The sequence below is a fragment of the Pelmatolapia mariae genome, linkage group LG6 (assembly GCF_036321145.2).
Source record: "Pelmatolapia mariae isolate MD_Pm_ZW linkage group LG6, Pm_UMD_F_2, whole genome shotgun sequence".
Lineage (NCBI taxonomy): Eukaryota > Metazoa > Chordata > Actinopteri > Cichliformes > Cichlidae > Pelmatolapia > Pelmatolapia mariae.
In genome coordinates, this window is record NC_086232.1 from 38,843,567 (window position 1) to 38,864,602 (window position 21,036).

Below are 21,036 nucleotides of genomic sequence, written 5' to 3' on the forward strand. Positions count from 1 at the left end.
TATTCCTGCGTCTTTCAGGATCTTACAAAGCTTCAAACGATGTGCAGACTAAGAAATTAGTTGTTGATGATTTTTATAGTCGACTAATCGTGGCAACCCTACTCTGGACCAACTTGGGTGTCCCAGCTGAAGGCTGAGCTTCTGCTGGTCAAGCTTTTATGGTCACTAAGGCACGCAAACCCCCTGACAACATTAAGGTGGCAATCCCTCAGGGGGAAAACAGAAAAGCAAAAAACAAAAAATAAAATAAAATATTCCTCATCAGATTCTAACAACTAAAAACATGACATTTAACTTAATTGGATAGCCTATATCGAATATATTTGAAACCAGCAATAACACTTCACACTATTGCCAATATTAACAAAACTAAAAGGGTTGGGCCCGGTTATAAAAAAGAGAATTCACAAAGTCTTGAAAAATAAAACTTAAAAGTAGAAATAAAAAATAAAATAAAATATCCATTCAGATCTTTAAAATCAACAATATAAAATCTATCTTAATTGGAGGGCCTTATTCAAATACATTTGTAAAATTAAGTAAGAATAAAATAAAACCTCTCAATATAGCCAATACTTACAAAACTAAAAAGGGTTGGCATAGTAATAAAAAAAAAAAAAAAAAACATAAATACCTTTTATCGCGGTTTCATGGAAACTCAAATTAACAGAGAGACATTAAACGCACCTCATTGCCTGCTCTGCCAAACGGGAGAAAGTACGTTCTTTGCAGCTGCACTTCGTCTCAGAGGTAGGTTAATAAATTGGATTTAACTTAATCACAATACTTTGACATGGGTTCTTTATAAACTGGAGTCCAACTTGAAGGCAATGGCAAGATGCCCGGCATGGATGTTTCGCTGGGGGGAGGGGGAGTTCTCTGCCGAGTGCTGTGTGAGCCTGCGCACAAAGAGTGCACGGAGGCAAAGAGCAGATGAGACGTGAAACCTATCATTTAATTTGTGAATTTTCTAGCGGATTATTCAGCTACTGTAGTAAATCTTGTCCATATTTAGTTTGTGGGTAATTTATTATTTTCTTTCTAAACTTCTAAAAGTTTGACTTAAGGGGACATGACGTTTGCTAAGGGGGCATTGCCCCCTCTTGCCCCAGCGTATAGCCGCCCCGACTGCACTAGGCCACCACTAATATTTCAGTAACCAAGAAAGTAGCACTATTTAGATGAAAAAGAAACACCACCAATCAGTAATTTTTGGAAACACATGTTTATTGTATTTATTTGGACAATGTACAGTCTTCAGCTTTTAGCCCAAGCAGTCATAACCTGATGCATTACTTCTGTAAGGCATTGTGAAGCATATTTCACTGATGTTTTTAAATCTGACTAAAAATCATACCTATTGTTCAATTAACCTATCCCCACCTATTAACACTCAGAAACAACTGACTTTTTATTTTCACATAAGTTAAGTATAGATTTATAATTTTATTTCAGTGTTTTATTTAAACTGAGTTTCCGTAGTCTCCAAAGTTCAGTGGTTAACATTTCATACTGGAAGGAGAAACAAATACCTGGAAACGTTGTTTCAAGGAGGTTATCTGACATAAATCTGTGCCAAATCCACCAAGTGGCTATCTGTTATGGTGGCCCCTTTTAAATAAGGGAAAAGCTGAGAGAAGCTTTATTTAAGCTGAACACCAGTAAGCAAAATAGACATTATAGCAGAAGCGCATTATTTTAAATGATTTAAATTTGGCGCAGATTAAAGACACAAGATTAGCATAATGTAACCTGAGTCTTTCAAGGCCTTACTAAGAAGGCAGATACCAACAGGCATATCCACAGTGGCAGCGACAGAGTTAGAGCAGGAGGGACACCTGACCGAGCAATTGATTGGTAGCATTTTCCCACATTGCCAACTTTATCTACAGCTATTATTTCAACAATCTGTGAGCAGCAGGAGGCATTGTAGTTTGCCACGATGATAGGAGCGCTCTGTGAGGTGTATGTGAGGGTTCCATTACCCTGATGGAGGGAAATGCTCTCTATCCCGGTGCCGTTTCCATCTGTAATGTTAGCTGAGAGCTCCCACTGGAAAGGTCCACACTGGGACAGATCATGAGGGCATTTGTTAGCCTGCACGCTAACCACTTTACATAATGGCTGAATAAAATCTGTAATCTGGACATAGAAAAGAAGAAAGATGTGTTTGACATGTGTGAAAGGACTGTCAACATTCAGCTTTTGATCAGTAGGACATGTCTGTATCAGCAATTTGTGTGGATATGTTCAGAAGCACTTTTGCTTATTTCACTGACTTACCTTGGTAACAATAGACAGTCTCAAAACAGCATAATTTGAGTCAACGCCATTGGATGACTTTGCGTCAATAGTCAGTGTGACATCAGTGCCTGACTCTGTGCTGGCAGGTGGTGTTATGGTCAATGTAGCATTGGCATATTGCCCAGTTACCAGGGTGAGTCTGTCAAGACAAGAGTAAAATATACTAATACCACAGGGGCTACATTTGTTATATGCCTTAAAGAAGTGACAGAAACCTAATGCTGTATAGCACATTTGGGTGGAGCAATAACAGCTATTGCTTACCCTTACCTTCTATACCAACTGATTATTGGGATGACACAGGTTACTCCACCCTTTTATAATTTTAAGGGCCCAACAAATTAGACTCAAACAGGACATAAGCTAACTGTGAACCCAATTTATGTGTTTTGGTCTAAGTTAAGCTAACTAAGCTTCAAAGATATAAAAATGCTATAGATATTAGCAGACTATCAGTGACAGTCTTTACAACATTTAACATTTAAAGTATTATTTTAGCAGTGAACCTCTTACTCATTTGGGAAAGACATGGGGAATTTTCTGTCATTTCTGGCACTGATGGAATACTTTCCGCCAGAGCTCTGAGTCATCACACTGAATGGAAGCTTAAAGGCCTGTCCTGGCTCCACACTGCTGTCCACCACAGCCTAGAGTGGACAAGGAGAAGCAACAACTTAAAAGGACTGGTATCGTTCTTGTACCTTGTGAATGCTTAATTATTCTGTATCTATTTATGGAATGAATTTGATTCGAATTAGACTCATTGTATCTGATATTATAGTCAAACAAAACACATTTACATTAAAGGGGAAATTGAAAAGACAAACCTGGATCTTCACTTTGGAGAGAGACATTTGGGTGTTTGACTGCCTCTGAAATTGACTGTTGGACACTTTGTCAGTTCCTTTTACAACGACCACAAACTCGCCTTCAGGGACAGCCTTAACAGTCACCAGAATTTCTCCACTGTCCATCTGAGTTAGTACACCGTTGCTAACACTCTCAGGACCTGAGACTTTTGCCAGGCTAACTTGTTCAGCAGTCATCGAAGACGGACCTCTTCTACCCATAACTGACAGCATTAGTGTGGCTGACTGGCCTGGATTTTCAGATTTAAGAGGAAAAGAATCAAAGTGTGAGGAAAAGCAAATGGAAAACAAAATTATATTAAAGATAAAAATAAAATATTATTACAAGAGCTTTAAAAATCCTGTCTAGTTGAGCTAAACAAGGTGCCAGTGGTGACGTAGTCACACATTTCACCACTAGATGATGCTCTTGTAATACAGAAACTTCACATCAATTAACTACACTTGTTACTTGTGTTGTAATATAAATACTTAATGTGCAATGCTGTTAAAATGTCAAACGTTACTCTATTGGTGGGGTGTGGGTGTGGAGCACGTTTTTTTACTGAAAATAAATCTCTTAAAGCAAAATAAGGTCAGGTTTATGAAGTTACCTTCAACCGTAAAACAATAAAACTGCTTTATTGTAGGTGCTGTACCTTCTTGTGGACGCCCACTGAGCACTGCGTAACCTGGGTGAGGTCCAGCAAAGCTTTCCACAAAGTCATAGATAAAGGTAATTGTACTCTGGCCTGGAAAAGGAAGTGCTTACAGTAAATACAGACTTACAGGAAATGCACATACACAGCAAAAACTCATTGAACCTGAATCACTTCTGACACTTGTATAATAAAGACTTGTAGTAAATAAACATATACCCGATTCTACCTGTGATTTTGAGTGTGTAGGGTTGGTTGGAGTTGATGTTGATCTGCCAGGTTCCTGCCTGCTTCTCAGAGTTGAGGCGAATCCTGTGCAAGTTGCCCACAGTCTGAATGGTGCCCAGTTTACCACTGGCCTCACTTTGACTCTGGGTTACACCTGAAAACGTTTAACATCCATTATCACTAATGGGTAATTTGCAATTACATTTGCAACAACAATGAAAACTTTATATTCTTCTATTTACATTTTTATTTTTATTGTTGAAATTTGAATTGTTTTGGATTGGTTGTGTGAAGCACGGAAATGTTTGGAAATGAGAGGTACCAGCAGGGTTTGTCAGCGTGAAAGTAATGGATCTTCCTGTGATGTAGATAGTGATGTTTTTCAATGACTCATCCAGTGTGAAGGGGAAGGTCTCTTGCGTTCCAGGATTTCTTGCTCGCTGAAGAACTGTCACCTGACAGAATTGAGGGAAAGGGGGGAAAAATGAGCGACTTACTCAGCGATCTCTATTCTTCAAACAATAGTCCAGTCATATAAGACCTTATACAAGTCTCATTATATTTACTGAACTGTAGACTCATACCAGAGCTGAAGTTGAGGTGTCAAGGATAATATCTGTGGCTTGAGAAAGCTCTGATTTGGAAACCTGGATGGCCTGGCCTCCAGAGAGCAGAGCTATGTCTTTGTAGTCGTCAAAGGAAGCAGCTCTGAGGGAACGACGGCGTCTGCTAAATGGTGCAGTAATGAAGAACGACACCTGTGGAGATCAGTTAATGTCACAGTTATACCCGCAGCTGCCATGCCTAAGTAGGCTTAATGAATACTGATTATCATGAAGCGTCATTCTGCATTTACCTTTGACTTAGTGCTACTAATGAGAGCATCGATAGTGTCTTTGAGCTCAATGTCTTTTGCTAAAGCATCAGTGAAAACATAGATGTCAGAAGAGGAAGGAGCACCTGTCAGAGCAAGCTGGAGAAATAAAGTATACATAAAATCTTCGATGCATCCACATTTTCATCTTTCTGAAATGTTTTTGTCTGATTAACCAAAATCCCAGTTACAAGTGAAAATGTCACAACTGATTGTAGTACCTGAAGCCCTGACAGGCACATCTCAGGGTCATCACCTCCACCACTTGCTTTAAGCTTCGAGATTTCTTCTTTCATCTTATCCGCGTGTGTTGTCCTGATCATAGGTCCAAACTCTACATACAAGAATAAAAAAAGAGCTAACCATGTAGACTGACCTCAGGACTAAATATAGCCGGTTGTCTACAAGCACATTGGGACAATATGCAGATTTGCACCACAAATGCACTTTATGTTTCATAAAACAGAAATTAAATACAACTAGTACAGGTAGTTTAAATACCAGTAAATGCTAATATCATTAACGGGATAGAGGAGTTCATACCAGGGTCATTGAAAGGCACCAGGATGTACTCGGAGGGCTCGTCTTGTGTTCCTCTGTATTTGTCAATGATTTGATAAACAACTGATCTTGCTTCTTCAATGTCATCTGACATACTCCCAGTCGTGTCAATTACGAAGCACAAGACAGATGAGCGAGCAATCCCCATCATTCTGTGAGAAAAGAAAATTCAGTTTTCATTTGAATCCCAGAGTACTGAAATACTGAAGTAAAATACTTCATACTTCATAGTATACTCTGAAATACTTTGTTCATGTGTCATTATAGTACCTCAAAAAGTCATCGTCTCCTACAGCTAAGCGAAGGTCCTGCAATAACTCAAGACTGGCGTCTGTTGCTGCCTGCACAGCAGCGTTGTAAAAAGCCAAGTTGTCTTGACGACGCTCATCTTTGCTGATGCCTCCTCGAGGATCAATTGTGCTAGTATGATCAGCTGCACCTCCATGGCTGCATTTACCTTACAGAAGGAAGAGATCGTTGTACCCATATCTTGATTAGATATACGGGTAGATAGGAGATGTCCCCATTTAAATTCCAGCAACAGCTTAATTATGTTTCTGATCTTGCATGTGTGTTTAAGTACTCCTAAAAAACCCTAAAAGCATGTAATAATAGTAAAAAATTTTATGAAAAAAATTGTGCAATCAAACTGATGTGTGTGTTAGTTTGGTTCAGTTCAGGTTTTATCAGTTTGGTTCAGTTCAGGTTTTATCAGTGGCACAGAAAACTGTCATACATGTCTGATAAATACAAAGTCACAGACAGAAGCAAGTTAGCTTAGCTCACCATAAACATGGCACTACTGAAGTAAAAAAAAAAAAAAGAGTCTATCCTGTTAGTACATCTAAAGCTCACTGACATACAGTGGTCCCTCGCTATAACACGGTTCACTTTTCGCGGCCTCACTGTTTCGCTGATTTTTTTGGTGCAATTTTGCATGTTTTCTTTTCTTTTTCTTTTTTTAACAGCGCATTGTGTTCTGCATGCCGTGTCTCCTGTACAGTACAGAATGTGTTCAGCTTGTCAAATTTACTTAAATCTTCGATCGCTAGCAGTGCGACTCTGAAGTGCTGTACTGTATGTTTGTAAGTTTTCTCCCAAACAAACACAACAATGTCGACGAAACGTTTTGCACCATCAAAGACTCCTGTGGTAGCACCCAAAAGGGAGAGAAAGATGCTAACCATCGCACAAAAAGTTGGACCTCTGGACATGCTAAAGGAAGGTATAAGTTACCGTATTTTTCGGACCATAAGGCGCACCTGATTATAAGGCGCATTAAGCAAAACAAAACAGTCAGATGAGTCAAACTTTACTCAACTCATTCTTCTTGCTTCCTCTACTTCCGTACCACTGATTCATTAATGTTGAATTCTCTGGCAGCTGCTCTATTCCCATGTTCTGGACCTGAAAACAGGGTTTGATCTTAGGCTTCATTCTGTAATACTGGACCTATTTTTCTACGAAGGTTTGAACTTTGAGAGTCTTTAAACAGGAGAGAAAAGTGTGAAAATGTTCATGCCTGTCTGAGAAAAGTGTATAAAGTATGTAGTGAGGGGTTTTACAGCCTTAAAACATCTAGAATAATTGTGAAAAATAAAGCTGGCTACTTCGTGGATTTCACTTTTCGTGAGTTATTTTTAGAACGTGACTCCCACAATAAACGAGGGAACACTGTATTCTGTTTATTATTTTCATTGAGAAGTAGAGCATTATGTAAAAGCACAGGTTAAACGGAAAATATAAATAATATTAGCATAACTAGATTTAAATGTCCGTGGGAGTGTGCGTGTGTGTGAATATTAGATAAAAAGCCCTTAAGCATTGCAAAAATAGTGTTTGTATGAATGGATATGAATTGGTGAATGAGACATGTTGTATAAAGCGTGAGTGCTCAGGTAGAATAAGAACTATATAAGAAGTTCATTTAACATTTTAAGCTACAGTAAGTAAAATCTGAAAACTTGAAAACTGAAGCCCTTGGGTGAGAGGTGAAACTTGTTCAGGAAATTTAAAGAAGTCCAATCATGTTCTTTCCAAGCTTCTTAGATGTTCTCAATCATCATGGCTGATCACGACAAGGAATGATCCCAGCTTTGCACTTCCAAGCAACTATTCTGCCAAGCTAGAGAGGCCTTTCTTAAAGCCTTCAACATTCAGGAAACCAGTTTTAGTGCAAAAGACTAATGTCTCTTCAGCTGTAGATCCGAAGGTAACAGCTAAAGATGAACCAGATAAATATTGTCCCATCCATAACAAGCCTCACCCACTGAGGAAATGCCACAGCTTTAGATTGAAAACTATTGAGGAACAGAAAGCCTACTTAAAAGAGCAAGGGATTTGTTTCAGATGCTGCTCATCATCCACACATCTTGCCCGCATCTGCAAAGCTGCATTAAAATGTGATGAGTGCAACAGCGACAGCCACATTACCGCATTACATCCTGGTCCATCACCATGGATAACCAAGTCCTTAGACACTCCAGCAGAGGACGGCGGGGAGGAAGGAAAACAGGATGCCTTATCATCGCCTGCTGTGAGCTCCCTGTGCACTGATGTTTGTGGTAGCAACATTACAGCAAAGTCCTGCTCTAAAATATGTCTCGTCAAGGTCTATCCAAAAGGTCAGCAAGAAAATGCCGTTATGACGTACGCTATGCTCGACGACCAGAGTAACAGATCATTAGCAAGGACAGAATTCTTCGACCTGTTCAACATTCATGGTGAGGCATTCCCCTACACCTTGAAGACATGTGCTGGCATTAGAGAGAGTTCTGGAAGAAGAGCCAATGGCTATCAGATTGAGGCACTTAATGGTGGTATCAGCCTCACACTGCCAACACTGCTTGAATGCAATGACATTCCAGACAATCGTGAGGAAATCCCAACACCCGAGGCCGCTTTCCACCATCCTCATCTCAAGAGAATTGCTGCTGAAATCCCAGCTATAGATGGGGACGCTCTCATTCTACTTTTGCTTGGCAGAGATCTTCTTAGAGTCCACCTATTCCTATAGCAGAACCTATTCCTACACAGCGCAGTCTTGGTTTGAGCTGGGAAGTGGCTACAGATACATTCACTTTTCAAGCATCGACCAACCAGAAACCTTTCACACGACGTGGGGCTTTATCCACAGTAAATAGCCTCTTCGATCCTCTTGGGTTTGTAGCCCCTATCACCATTCAAGGAAAGTTTCTACTAAGAGAACTATCCACTTCAGTAAGCGACTGGGATGAGTCACTCCTATTAGAGAAATACAGTGAATGGGAAGCATGGAGGGACTCACTACAAGACCTTCAACAGCTGCGTATTCCTCGAGCTTACACAGTCCAGTCTCCTTCAAAGGCCAAGAAAAAAGAAATATGCATTTTCTCAGATGCTTCAACCAAAGCCATCGGTGCTGTAGCATACCTCAAAACAACTGATGACGAAGGACAGATAAACATTGGCTTTGTTCTAGGGAAGGCCAAACTGGCACCATTAAGTGAGCCCACCATACCCAGATTAGAACTCTGTGCGGCAGTGCTAGCGGTGGAAATGGCTGAACTTATTGTCCAGGAGTTGGACTTGGAGGTTGATGCAGTCACCTTCTTTTGTGATAGCTAAGTGGTGCTTGGATATATCTATAATGAGTCGAAACGCTTTTATGTGTATGTTCACAACCGAGTTCAACGAATTCGACAATCGACACAGCCAGAACAGTGGCGATATGTGCCCACAGAACATAATCCAGCAGATCATGCTTCAAGATCAATCCAAGCCTCTCAGCTCACTAATACGAACTGGCTGACTGGACCAGCGTTCTTATATGAACAACACAAAAATTCTGCTGAGCAGCAAGAGACCTTCAGTCTTGTTGACCCAGACTCGGATAAAGAGATCCGGCCACAAGTCACTTGCTGTGCCAGTAAGAAAGAGGAGAAGAAACTCACCCCAGAAAGGTTTGAGAAATTTTCTTCATGGAACTCTTTGCAGAGAGCAGTTGCCAAACTTATTCACATTGCACATTCTTTTCAGTCCATGACCCAAAGCAACAATGAATGCAAAGGATGGCATCAGTGTTCAAAGCCACATACTGTCAGTGAATTGTCCAAGGCAAGGAGTGTTATTATTCGCTCTGTGCAGGCAGCTAGTTTCTCTGAGGAGTTAGACACTGTCTCCAAGAAAGGCAATATCAGCCAGAAAAGCCTATTGGCAAAGCTGAATCCATTCATAGACGCAGATGGTCTGCTTCGAGTTGGCGGCAGGCTAAAACTAGCTGATCTCATCAATCAGGAGAAGCACCCAGTCATTATGCCTGGCAAACATCATGTCTCTACATTGCTCATACGACACTACCATGAACAAGTGGAACACCAAGGCCATGTCTTCACAGAGGGCGTGATTCGAGCAGCTGGAATATGGCTGATAGGTGGCAAAAGATGCATAGGCAGTGTTCTTCATGGATGTGTCATTTGTCGGAAGCTGCGAGGCAGGACTAAGAGCCAGAAGATGTCCCATTTGCCAGAGGAACGACTTAGTACTTCTCCCCCCTTCACTTACACAGGTCTGGATGTCTTTGGGCCTTGGAATGTAGTTGCAAGGCGCACAAGAGGAGGACTGGCCTACAATAAGCACTGGGCGGTGTTATTTACTTGTCTAAGTACTCGTGCTGTTCACATTGAAGTGATTGAGTCCATGGATACTTCATCCTTCATTAACTGTCTCCGAAGATTCTTTGCTATCCGGGGCTCATGTAAACAACTACACTCTGACTGTGGGACTAATTTTGTTGGTGCCTGCAACAAACTTGGGTACCACAAAACAGTAAAAGACTCAAAAGTACAGAGATATGTGAACAATCATGGTTGTACATGGGAGTTCAACCTTCCACACTCCTCACATATGGGGGGCGCATGGGAGCGCATGAGTTGCAAGGAGGATCTTGGACTCTATGCTAATGCGCACAGATTGTTCCCATCTCACTCACGAAGTACTGTGCACTTTAATGGCAGAAGTAACGGCTATTATTAACTCCAGGCCTATAGTTCCTGTCTCTTCAGATGCAGACTCACCTGAAATACTTAGCCCAGCTATGCTCCTTACTCAAAAGGCAAGCGTACCACCTCCACCTGGGAAGTTTACAGAGAAGGATCTCTACAAGCAGAAATGGCAGCAAGTCCAGCAGCTAGCAAACCACTTCTGGAGACGCTGGAAAACAGAGTATCTACACACACTCCAAGCTCGTCAGAAATGGTTGAAGTCATGCCCTAACATTGAGAAGGCCGATGTTGTCCTACTAAAGGATAATGAGGCAGCCCGCAATGACTGGCCTATGGCACTTGTTACAGACACCTTTCCCAGCAGTGATGGAAGAGTTCGCAAAGTGGCGCTCAAGGTCACCAAACAATGATCAATAAAAATGTTCCTCAGGCCTGTCTCTGAGGTCATTCTTCTCATGAAAAAGTAATGTTATAGGAAAAAAGTTCTCTTTTTAGTTACAGACTAATTTGTGGCGTCTTACAGATACCAGGCGGGGAGTGTTCTGCCTTGAGTTTAGTGCCCCCTACTGGGCCTTGTAAATCGTTGTTAATGTGACATGCACTTTGACCCAGAACAGGAAGTCAGCCATGTTAGTTGGGGTAAGCAGGTTCACATGTGCTGAAGTGTTCCTGTAGTTATCCGCTGCAATCTTCTTTCTTGTTTATGCCTTCGAAAGCATCATCTGTAAGTACTTGTTGACTTAAGAGTATAGACCATATTTTAGTAACATTTTGATAGTTTTGTGTTCTAAAGCCTAACTTTGTGTATAATTATATTGCTAAGCTAATCTCATGTCATGTATACATAGGAAGACCTATTACATGGATATGTCTTTGTCTTTTGTTGCTAGCCTTGACTTGCTGTAGAGTACATAAGGGAATTTGTAATATCAGTGTGTTAATCACCTTACTGTTGTATTCTTGTTTTGTTTTAGTTTCACTCTGATTCAATGGTGTATGGCGGTGCAATGTAAAATAAAGCACCTGGAGCTTGGACGCTATATCCTGACTCCCGTATTCTTTTGAATGGAGTTTGGCTGGCTGCTGAATTGTGTACCTACGCACGCTTGCACACACGCAAGGAGAGCAGTACAATGGCCTTGATGACTGAGAACCTACACAGGCATTGTAGACATTGTTTGGGCATCTGCAAAATGCTCAGATTGTAGTGTTAACTGCTTCGAGTACGCACTGCCTTCTCAACTTGAATGTAATTTATGTACGTGTGTGAAATGATACCTTTAGGCTTGTCAGATGAAACGACTCCCATATAGCCAGATGTGAGTTTCTTGTCTTTTAGGATGTTGGGGAGCAGCTGATTGGGGCATGTTCCACTGGCACTGGCACAGTCACTGCAGGTGGGGGTGTTCACATCTACACACACACATAGACACACACACAAACAAAACAGGATTACTGTAGGAGACGATTGCTTGATAAATATCCAGGTATCTTTTAACAACTAGTGAGACTCTAAGCAACTCATCTCTTTAATTTATTATTTATGTACACTGTTTGGAGTTGTTTTATGAATGCAGTGGTCTGAAAATGAAACATAATGACCAGCCAATGATAATCAGCCCCTGTCACATCCTTAACAAGACTTCAGTCTCTGCTATTTGGTCTATACATATTCTCTCACGGAAACAAAAATGCATGGATATTATGTTTTTATGGCACTTTACCCATCCCAAGGGAATGGGTTGGGTTCATGATGGATGGTGATAATACACACTTGCCTGCCAGGTTATCCAGAGGGAGGCCTGGGTTTATGAGGTTGCTATATGGCTTTGTGTACCCCAGCTCAACCCAGTTACTGTGACTGTAAAAGTCCTGAGAGTGCAGAGAAACACATGTTATACAAACCTCATATAACCTCCATACTTAAATTTCTGATTGTATGGCTGCTCCAATACCTTTTTAAGTTAATTATTTTATGCTCTGGTGTTTTGTTGCACCCCACTTACCTGTAGTGTGTGAAGGACTCTACCCAGTGTTGTCCTTGCAGCCTGAAAGTTCTCATTGTGAATGTTAGCTTTAATGGTCACCATGCCCTGTGTGATTAGGCTCCGCCCCTCCAAGAAAGCCTCAGAGTTGAAGTGATGTGGAGCACTAAAAGATTTTTTTAACATATAAGTGAGATCCTTACCTTACCATTTGTAATAATGTAATTTAATTATTCCATAGGTTTTTATTTCACAATTTTGCTTTACCTGTTGACAAAGTTGCGGTCTACCAACCCATTCTGGGTGTAGATCTCTTGAAGAGCAGAATGAAATTTGGCACCAGACACCTCTCCTGTTGCTGTGGGACCTAGACAGGCTTGCACCAGCTCTTCAGGAGAGGAACCCTAAAGGGTAAAGTTAAGAAGTTCAAAAAAATATTCCTGTTAAAAATGAACAGGTGAGTACAAAATACATTTTACTTTATGAGGGGAACTGCATTTGTCAGAAAAAGCAAGCTCAAATTGTTAAAAAGCCTATAAGTTCTATTAAACACACACACACACACACAAGCCTTGGTATTAAGTTTAATACAATCATAACAAGGACAATAAATGGGTACATTTATTCTGTGGGTTTCTTTTTTCCTTTTAAAGCCTATCCAGACAAACATCCACATTAAAATGGATCTGACTTTCTATTTAAGATAAGATAAGATAAGATAAGATAAGATAAGATAAGATAAGATAAGATGACCTTTATTAGTCCCACATGTGGGAAATTTGTTTTGTCACAGCAGGAAGTGGACAGTGCAAAAGTTCTGAAGCAAAACTTAGAATATAATAAGAATAAATACTGTACACAACTGTACAGAATAGAATAAAATAAAATACTATATACAGTAGAATAAAATATACAATAGGATAAAAATAAAATATACAAATGCTGTATACAACTGAGTAAAAATACAACGATGCCAGAAAGGAATATTGCACTTAGTATTATGGCATCAGTTAAAGTCTTTGTTAGTGTTTTTAACTGTGGCAGGCGACTAAGTTTATGCTATTTTGTACATTTTGTATACCTACCGTGGGGTTGAACTCATAACCATTTTTCTCAGCCACCGCCCGACACGTCTCTTGCACTTTCTGCAATAGAGCCGTTCCTGTAATGCTGACATGAGTGGATGCTCCACCCCCAATAGAGACAAAGGCCATACCTGGCCCTAAAAGAGCCAAAGGCAGCAGCGCTATGACCAGCAATGAATTCATGACAAAATCTATTTTAAAGAAAGAAAAAAAGGAACAGCATTTGTTAATTTAGCTGATTCAGTTAATTATGATTAGAATACTGCAAACACACTAAACTGTGTGGTTTGAGAAAATTACAAAGTAAATAATTAAGTAGTTTTTTTTTCAGAACAGGTTCAATCATTTATAAGGATTTTAAAAGGTTTTTATTTTAATAAAATATGTTAATAATTGAAATAATCATTGGAATCTTTAACAAAAACTCTACTTTACAAACAATATGCAGATGTTTCCAATGTGTTACATTCAAGAACAATACTGTTCTTATTTTATCTTATTTCTTTATAGTTGTATATATGTGTATTTTAATTTTAATTTTAATTTTTACAGTTTGCACCTTTGATCCAGAGGACGATATTTCATCCCACTGTATACTTGAGTGTATATTGTTGGGTTGACAATAAAACTCCACTTTAGTTGCCCTTTTTCATCCTATGATTTATATTTACACAGATTTCAGAGTAAAAGTTATTATGTAGTAATGAATAAAAAGACAATGAAAAATAATGAACATTTTCAAATTAAGTTAAAGAAAACATAATTTAAAAGCTACCGTACATGCAATAATGGGAGAAAATGTAATTTCAGTTACATAAATTAACTTAAACTATAAAATACAATCATACCTTGATGTTTCCAACCTATGACGACTCCAGTGGGCTTTAAAGTGTGCTGCCCTGTCACTGAATATATACTGAACTAAGGGAGGGGACCTGAACATGACATAAAGAGCTGTAATCTAAGTTAACTGGAAGGCAATATATTTTTTAAAGCGTGCATCACCACAATAAATCCATTCGGCCACACCTTGAGGAACACTTTTTTTTTTACTGTAATACTTGCCAGACTAAAATGAAATATAAACCTTGAAGCTATAAAATACACACTGGTTGATTAGCAAGTGATTACCACATTATAACAAAAAGGTTTGCCTGCAAGGTTCAAATAAAGGTTGGGCAATTGAACGATACGGCAAATAGTTCAATTATCTCAGTATGTCTTTATGGACAAGTATAATAACTCCAATGGAGATTATTTTTGACCTGCATTTACTTTATGAGGTCAGTTTTAGGTACTAATACAAACACAACATTGTTTTTGGATTTAAATTTTCTTCTTTCCCAGTATGAACCTTCCAGATCCCTCAGGTCATCTGGATCCGGTTTTTTATCAGTTCCCAGAGTCAGAACCAGACACGGAGAAGCTGCATTCAGCTTTTATGCTCCATATATCTGGAACAAACTCCCAGAAAGCCTCAGATCAGCTGAAACACTCAGTTTATTTAAATCCAGGTTGAAGACTCACCTGTTCTCAGCTGCTTTTGAATAAAGCACCAAATCCACACTTTTAAGCTTAAATTTCAAAACTTACATTGTAACTACTGATTTTATCTACTGTTCTGATTTTATCTACTGTTCTGATTTTATCTACTGTTTTGATTTTTGATTTTATATACTGTTTTGTTTGTTTGTTTGTTTGCTTGTCTTAATCAATTTTAAATCATGCTTTTTATTTGTTTTTGTTTTTAATGTCTCTGTAAAGCACTTTGAATCACCTTGTTGTTGAATTGTGCTATATAAATAAACTTGCCTTGCCTTGCCTTATATCCATTTTCCATTTAATTCATGTCACCCTGATAAAATCTTCCCAAAGCATTTTCTCCTTTCTAGAACCTGTGTCATGCATAGTAAATCAACTGAAATTCATGGCAACATAAGTGACAATTTTAGTTTATAAAATGAGAAATAAATATTTTATTACCTTTATGCGCAGCATGTACTCATCTTTTATTTTACTGAAAATGGTCAGGGTTACTCAATGGGCCATTTCGCTATGTTGCCAAAAAGGTTTATGCATATTTTATTTTTAAAGTACTGTCATTACAACATATTCATAAATATCATCAAACATTTGTTAGTTGTGCAAATGCTCAAATAATGGATAATTTGGCGAAGCCTTAATGTCTCCCAAGAAGAACAAGAGGCAGTGAGGCAGAAGAGGTCTCTGCTTTGACTCCCGCCCATAAGACCAGCCCCTGGACAAGCAAAATTTTGTGTGATAGGGTTTTGTGTGATAAAGCAATATTCAGTTTATTTCCACTCAGTTCAATTCATTTCAACTCAATTTTATTTATATAGCACGAAATCACAACAGCACAATTTTGTGACAGTGGAAAGAAAAATCCCTTTGAATAGGCAGAAACCTCCAGCAGATAAGTGGCAACAAGAGGTGTGGTTACACATATCAACCAACTAAATCCTACTTACTTTATCCTCCTGTTCTAAGCCAGTGGGAGAACCTAAAGAGGCCAAGAAAACAAAAACAAGAAAAACATGAAAGTCATGTTCTCACCAACCTGACTTTATGAGTCAAAAAAGGGAGTGGAAGGAGAAATGGCAGTCTTAGTCATGCAGAAAACCTTAACAAAGTGGCAAGAAAATGCCATATTCTTCTTTTCTTACTGTGCTAAAAAGCAAAAACAGTGTTTACTGAATTCATTTCTGTGTGCTCAATGCAAAGGCACAAAAGGTGGAGGCAGGGGCAGACAGGATTAGTCTGAATTACTCTTCGTTAGAAAGAGTTAGTCTGAACACTTTTTGGCAGATCATTTCAAAATGCTTCGGAGTGAATGGGAGGTGTTTCTAAACTACCATCTTCAAATCCAGCCCACCCCATGGTCTTTTATGCTTAAGCAGAGGTAGTGTACTTCCTTGTGATATTGTTAGGCTGTGAGCCAGCCACAGAAAAGAGAGGACATAACATACAGAAAAATTATGCTCTATCTCGTCTGACTGCTTTGGGTCACTGCTGAACTGTAATTTGAGCCATTTTGCAAGCCTGAAGTTGCAGGCACTCTAGTAAAGGTTTTACCTTTTTGCATTTGAAAGCAGTCATCCCTTCCTCATGTTGTTCATAACTTATATGAAGAAGAATTTCTAGGCACAGCCCAGTGGTGATTTGGTGGCCTGACGTTTACTTCTACACTTTTTGCAAACCATGTTGCTTTTTGTTGACCTCGAGGTCACACTTGGGAAATTTGCAAAGTGTAAAAAGTGAAAATGTGAAAATGAAAAATTTCTCCTCCAAGTCTGAAAATGTAAAAAGGATTTAATGCACTTAAAGTGGGGAAAGAGTAACCCCATATGTAGGAGTTTAAGTATCTCAGATTCTTGTTCACCAGTGAGGGGAGAGTACAGTGGTTTCAATTCAGTTCATTTCAATTCAATTCAGTTTTATTTATATAGCATCAAATCACTACAAGAGTTGCCTCAAAGTGCCTTATATTGTAAGGTAATGACCCTACAAAGATACAGAGAAACCCCATCAATCAGATGACCCTTCATGAGCAAGCATTTTGGCAACTGTGGGGAGGAAAAACTCCCTTTTAACAGGAAGAAACCTCCTCGCAACTTGTTGTGGGTGAGGAGAAGAAGACAGAACAAAAGACGCTGTAGAAGATAGTAAAAGATAATAATAACTAATGATTAAATGTATAACATATATGTTTACATGTTACTACACTTGAAAGATGTACAGTGCTGCTGAGATGGTTACTTTTTTGGATGCCAGCACAAGACCAGTAGAGTTCTGTTAGAGTGAAAATGGCTCAGGTTGACTGGACAGCTTTCTAGCAAACACAATATTAGTACTGAGGGCGATGCCCAATCTAAAGATGGCGCCAGTGTGTACGGCCTGCCGTCTGACTCTGTTTGTACTAGTGTTTTATTTTTACTTTGTTTTAAAACATGCTAACTCTCTGCTTCTATATGATCGCCAAATGCTGCTGGCTTTAAGATCCTCTGAGTTAAAAACTCTTTATTGCAATCGTGGATATCAGGGAACCTTCTCCCCACCACTCCTGTCAGGAGTTCCAGCTTGTCTCCGTTGCGTTACGGCGCTACCTCAACTGAGAGGGCGCCGTAGACGCCGTGGGAAACGCAGTGGCTTATTGGTGAGAATGAAGGCTACCTGGACACGATTTCGAAAAATACCTCACCCTCAACCAGTAGTTGATGAGTTCACCTCATCAACTACTGGCACTCTTTGGACATGGCTTACACTTGCCTGACACCTGTTGTCGGGCTTACGACAATAACCCCGCGCCAGCGTCCCCCCTGTCTTCGCTCAGGTGGAGTAAACCCTCAGAACCTACGGCCGATAGGTCGGGCACCCACATCGGCCGCTGAGCCACCTGTACCACTGAGATTAAGTCTTGTTAATGCACGATCGCTAGCAAATAAAACTTTTATTCTTAAGGACTTCTTTACCGATCGGGAACTGGATCTAATGCTTTTAACGGAAACTTGACAGAGAGCCGGTGAGTCCAGCTGTTTTACTGAACTTTTACCGCCTGACTGTGAATATCTTAATGTGCCGAGGATGACTGGGCGTGGTGGTGGAGTGGCAGCTGTTTTTAGGAAGAAGCTCTCTTGCAAACAACTCTTAACTGACTCGTATTCTAGTTTTGAACTTCTGGCGTTTGAATTGGGGCATCCCCGCCCGACACTCGTTGCAGCTGTATACAGACCTCCAAAATATCACAAGGATTTTATCCTAGACTTTTCAAACTTCTTAGCTGGAACTGTGCCAAACTACCATCAAATCTTAATCGTTGGAGATTTTAATATTCATGTGTGTTGTCCCTCCAATTCGCTGGCCAGAGACTTTTTAAGTTTGATAGACTCCTTCAGTCTTGCTCAACTTGTGTCTGGGCCAACCCAGAAACAGGGTCATACATTGGATCTTGTGCTGTCTTTAGGGTTACCGGTCCTAAACATGGAAATATGTGATGCTGTTTTTTCTGATCACTGTCCTGTTGTGTTTGACATACTTTTATCTCTCCGCCATTTTACACCTCTTATTTCAACACGTCGTTGTTGTGTCTTTAACCAATCTACAACAGAACAATTTTCTATTGCTTTTAAAAAAGTTTTAAGATCTCCCCTTGGCTTTGGTACCGAGGAAATGACAGTTAATTTTTATGATAAATGCAAAACTGTCCTTGATGAGGTTGCTCCTTTTAAAACTATAAACTCGAAACCACGACCAGACCCATGGATAAATAAGGCCACTCGTTCAGCCAGACGAGAGTGCAGGAAGGCTGAACGTAAGTGGAAAAAAGATGGGCTGCAGGTGTCCTTTCTCATGTTGAGAAACAGTCTGTACAGGTATCAGGACATTGTAAAAGCAGAAAAGTCTAGGTTTTTTTCTAATGTTATTGAGAATAGCTCCAATAATTCTCGGGTTCTTTTTTCAATTATTGACTCTGCCCTGAATATTTCCCCAGCTTCTTGTATTAATAGTTCCTCAGACACCTGTGAAAGGTTCTTGCAGTTTTTTATCAATAAGATAAAACAGCTTCGATCTATGATTGCCCTGCCTTCACATGACGTTTCTAAAATATTCACCTGCTCTACTGTTTTTGATCAGTTTGAGCCTGTGTGTCTTGATCAGGTGGAGGAAGTTTGTAGTGGCACAAAGACATCATTGTGTCCAAACGACATTATTCCAACACATCTTCTAAAAAAGATTTTTAAGGTTGTCAGTTCTGACATTTTAGCTATTTTTAATAGCAGCCTTAGCTCAGGTGTTGTGCCAGCCTGTTTTAAACATGCTGTTGTACAGCCTGTACTTAAAAAACCTAATCTCGACTCCTCTGTCCTCACTAACTTCAGGCCTATTTCAAAGCTCCCCTTCCTGTCGAAAATTTTGGAAAAGATTGTGTTTGTTCAGCTGCAATCTTTTGTAAATGGACACAATGTTCTTGAGAGGTTTCAGTCTGGTTTTAAAACTCTTCATAGCACTGAAACTGCACTTTTAAAAGTTCTTAATGATCTTTTATTAGCCACTGACTCAGGTAACTCAGCTGTGCTTCTGCTTTTAGGTCTGACCGCTGCCTTCGATACTGTTGACCACAGCATCTTAATCACACGGTTGGAGCATTGTGGCGTAAAGGGCACCCCATTAGAGTGGTTCAGGTCATACCTGTCTGACAGGACCTTCTCTGTGAGCTTTGGCGATTTTATCTCTTCCTCAGCTCCCCTTACTTGTGGTGTTCCCCAGGGATCTATACTGGGGCCAATATTGTTCTGCATTTATATGCTGCCTCTAGGTCTAATTTTTAGAAAATATAACATTTGTTTTCATTCATATGCCGATGATACTCAGATCTATCTTCAACTGAAGGGAAACAGTCCTGCCTCAAGTAGAACCCTTACTTCAGTGTCTCGGTGAAGTTAAATCTTGGATGGCCTCTAACTTCCTTAACTTCAATGAGAACAAAACCGAAGTGATAATTTTTGGACCAAGCGGCTATCCCAGCACCTCTAATTTTAACCTGCACAGTCTTGAGCCTTTTGTCAAATCGCATGCCAAAAATTTGGGGGTTATATTTGACAGCAATTTCACCTTTGAAAACCAAATTAGCTCAGTCGTACAGCGGTCTTTCTTCAAACTGAGGCTTTTATCTAAGGTGAGATCATTTTTATCTTTTAAAAACTTTGAATGGGCGATTCATGCTTTCATTATATCCCAGCTGGACTACTGTAACTCCTTATATGCTGGAGTTAGCCAGACCTGCCTGGCAAGGCTGCAGTTGGTCCAGAATGCTGCAGCTCGTCTTCTGACACGTACTAAAAGATGTGAACACATTTCCCCGGTGCTTGCCTCCCTTCATTGGCTCCCTGTCCGCTTCAGAATTAACTTTTAACTTTTTTTTTTTAACTTAATTAACTTTTATTGTTGACTTACAAAGCCCTGAATGGACAGGCTCCCGGGTATTTGTCTGACATCTTGCAGACTTATACCCCCCTTAGATCTCTTAGATCAAGTGATCTTTTGCTTTTAGCTGTACCAAGGTCGAGGCTGGTTCATAGAGGTGATCGAGCATTTACAGTCGTAGCGCCTAAGCTGTGGAATAATTTACCCCTACACATCAGACAGGCTCCCACTGTCAATCTTTTTAAATCTTATCTTAAAATGCATTTTTATTTACTGGCTGTTAATACAGCATGAGAGTTATTTGTTAATTCATATTTGGTGTTTGCTTTTAATACTCTAAGTTATTTTATTAGGTATGTTGTATGCTTGTACAGTTATTTTATTATGTATGTTGTATTCTTGTACAGCACTTTGGTCAACGCTCCTGTTGTAATTAAATGTGCTATATAAATAATTAAACTACTAATTCTGATTCCATACATTTTCAGTGAAAATGACTGCCATCTATTCCAGCAATTTTTTTAGTGCCAGTCTGCCATTTGGTAGGGAATGAACGAATATACAGTTG

General features: G+C 39.7%; 1 protein-coding gene across 1 annotated transcript in view; it reads right to left on the reverse strand.

The window, feature by feature from the left end:
* Window positions 1-1,206: 1,206 nt before the first annotated feature.
* The window catches only part of vwa11 (von Willebrand factor A domain containing 11), a 29,388-nt gene continuing 9,558 nt past the window's right edge, over window positions 1,207-21,036 (reverse strand). The window contains exons 2-19 of the mRNA XM_063475500.1: window positions 16,016-16,047; window positions 13,527-13,717; window positions 12,709-12,845; window positions 12,463-12,607; window positions 12,235-12,328; window positions 11,735-11,869; window positions 5,745-5,931; window positions 5,457-5,626; window positions 5,135-5,247; window positions 4,896-5,012; window positions 4,624-4,797; window positions 4,362-4,494; window positions 4,041-4,193; window positions 3,812-3,904; window positions 3,132-3,403; window positions 2,818-2,951; window positions 2,284-2,443; window positions 1,207-2,142 (exon numbers count right to left, since the gene is read on the reverse strand). Coding sequence (XP_063331570.1) covers window positions 1,762-2,142; window positions 2,284-2,443; window positions 2,818-2,951; window positions 3,132-3,403; window positions 3,812-3,904; window positions 4,041-4,193; window positions 4,362-4,494; window positions 4,624-4,797; window positions 4,896-5,012; window positions 5,135-5,247; window positions 5,457-5,626; window positions 5,745-5,931; window positions 11,735-11,869; window positions 12,235-12,328; window positions 12,463-12,607; window positions 12,709-12,845; window positions 13,527-13,709 — 2,781 coding nt within the window. The 5' untranslated portion in view covers window positions 13,710-13,717; window positions 16,016-16,047 and the 3' untranslated portion in view covers window positions 1,207-1,761. The remainder of the gene's footprint in view (window positions 2,143-2,283; window positions 2,444-2,817; window positions 2,952-3,131; window positions 3,404-3,811; window positions 3,905-4,040; window positions 4,194-4,361; window positions 4,495-4,623; window positions 4,798-4,895; window positions 5,013-5,134; window positions 5,248-5,456; window positions 5,627-5,744; window positions 5,932-11,734; window positions 11,870-12,234; window positions 12,329-12,462; window positions 12,608-12,708; window positions 12,846-13,526; window positions 13,718-16,015; window positions 16,048-21,036) is intronic.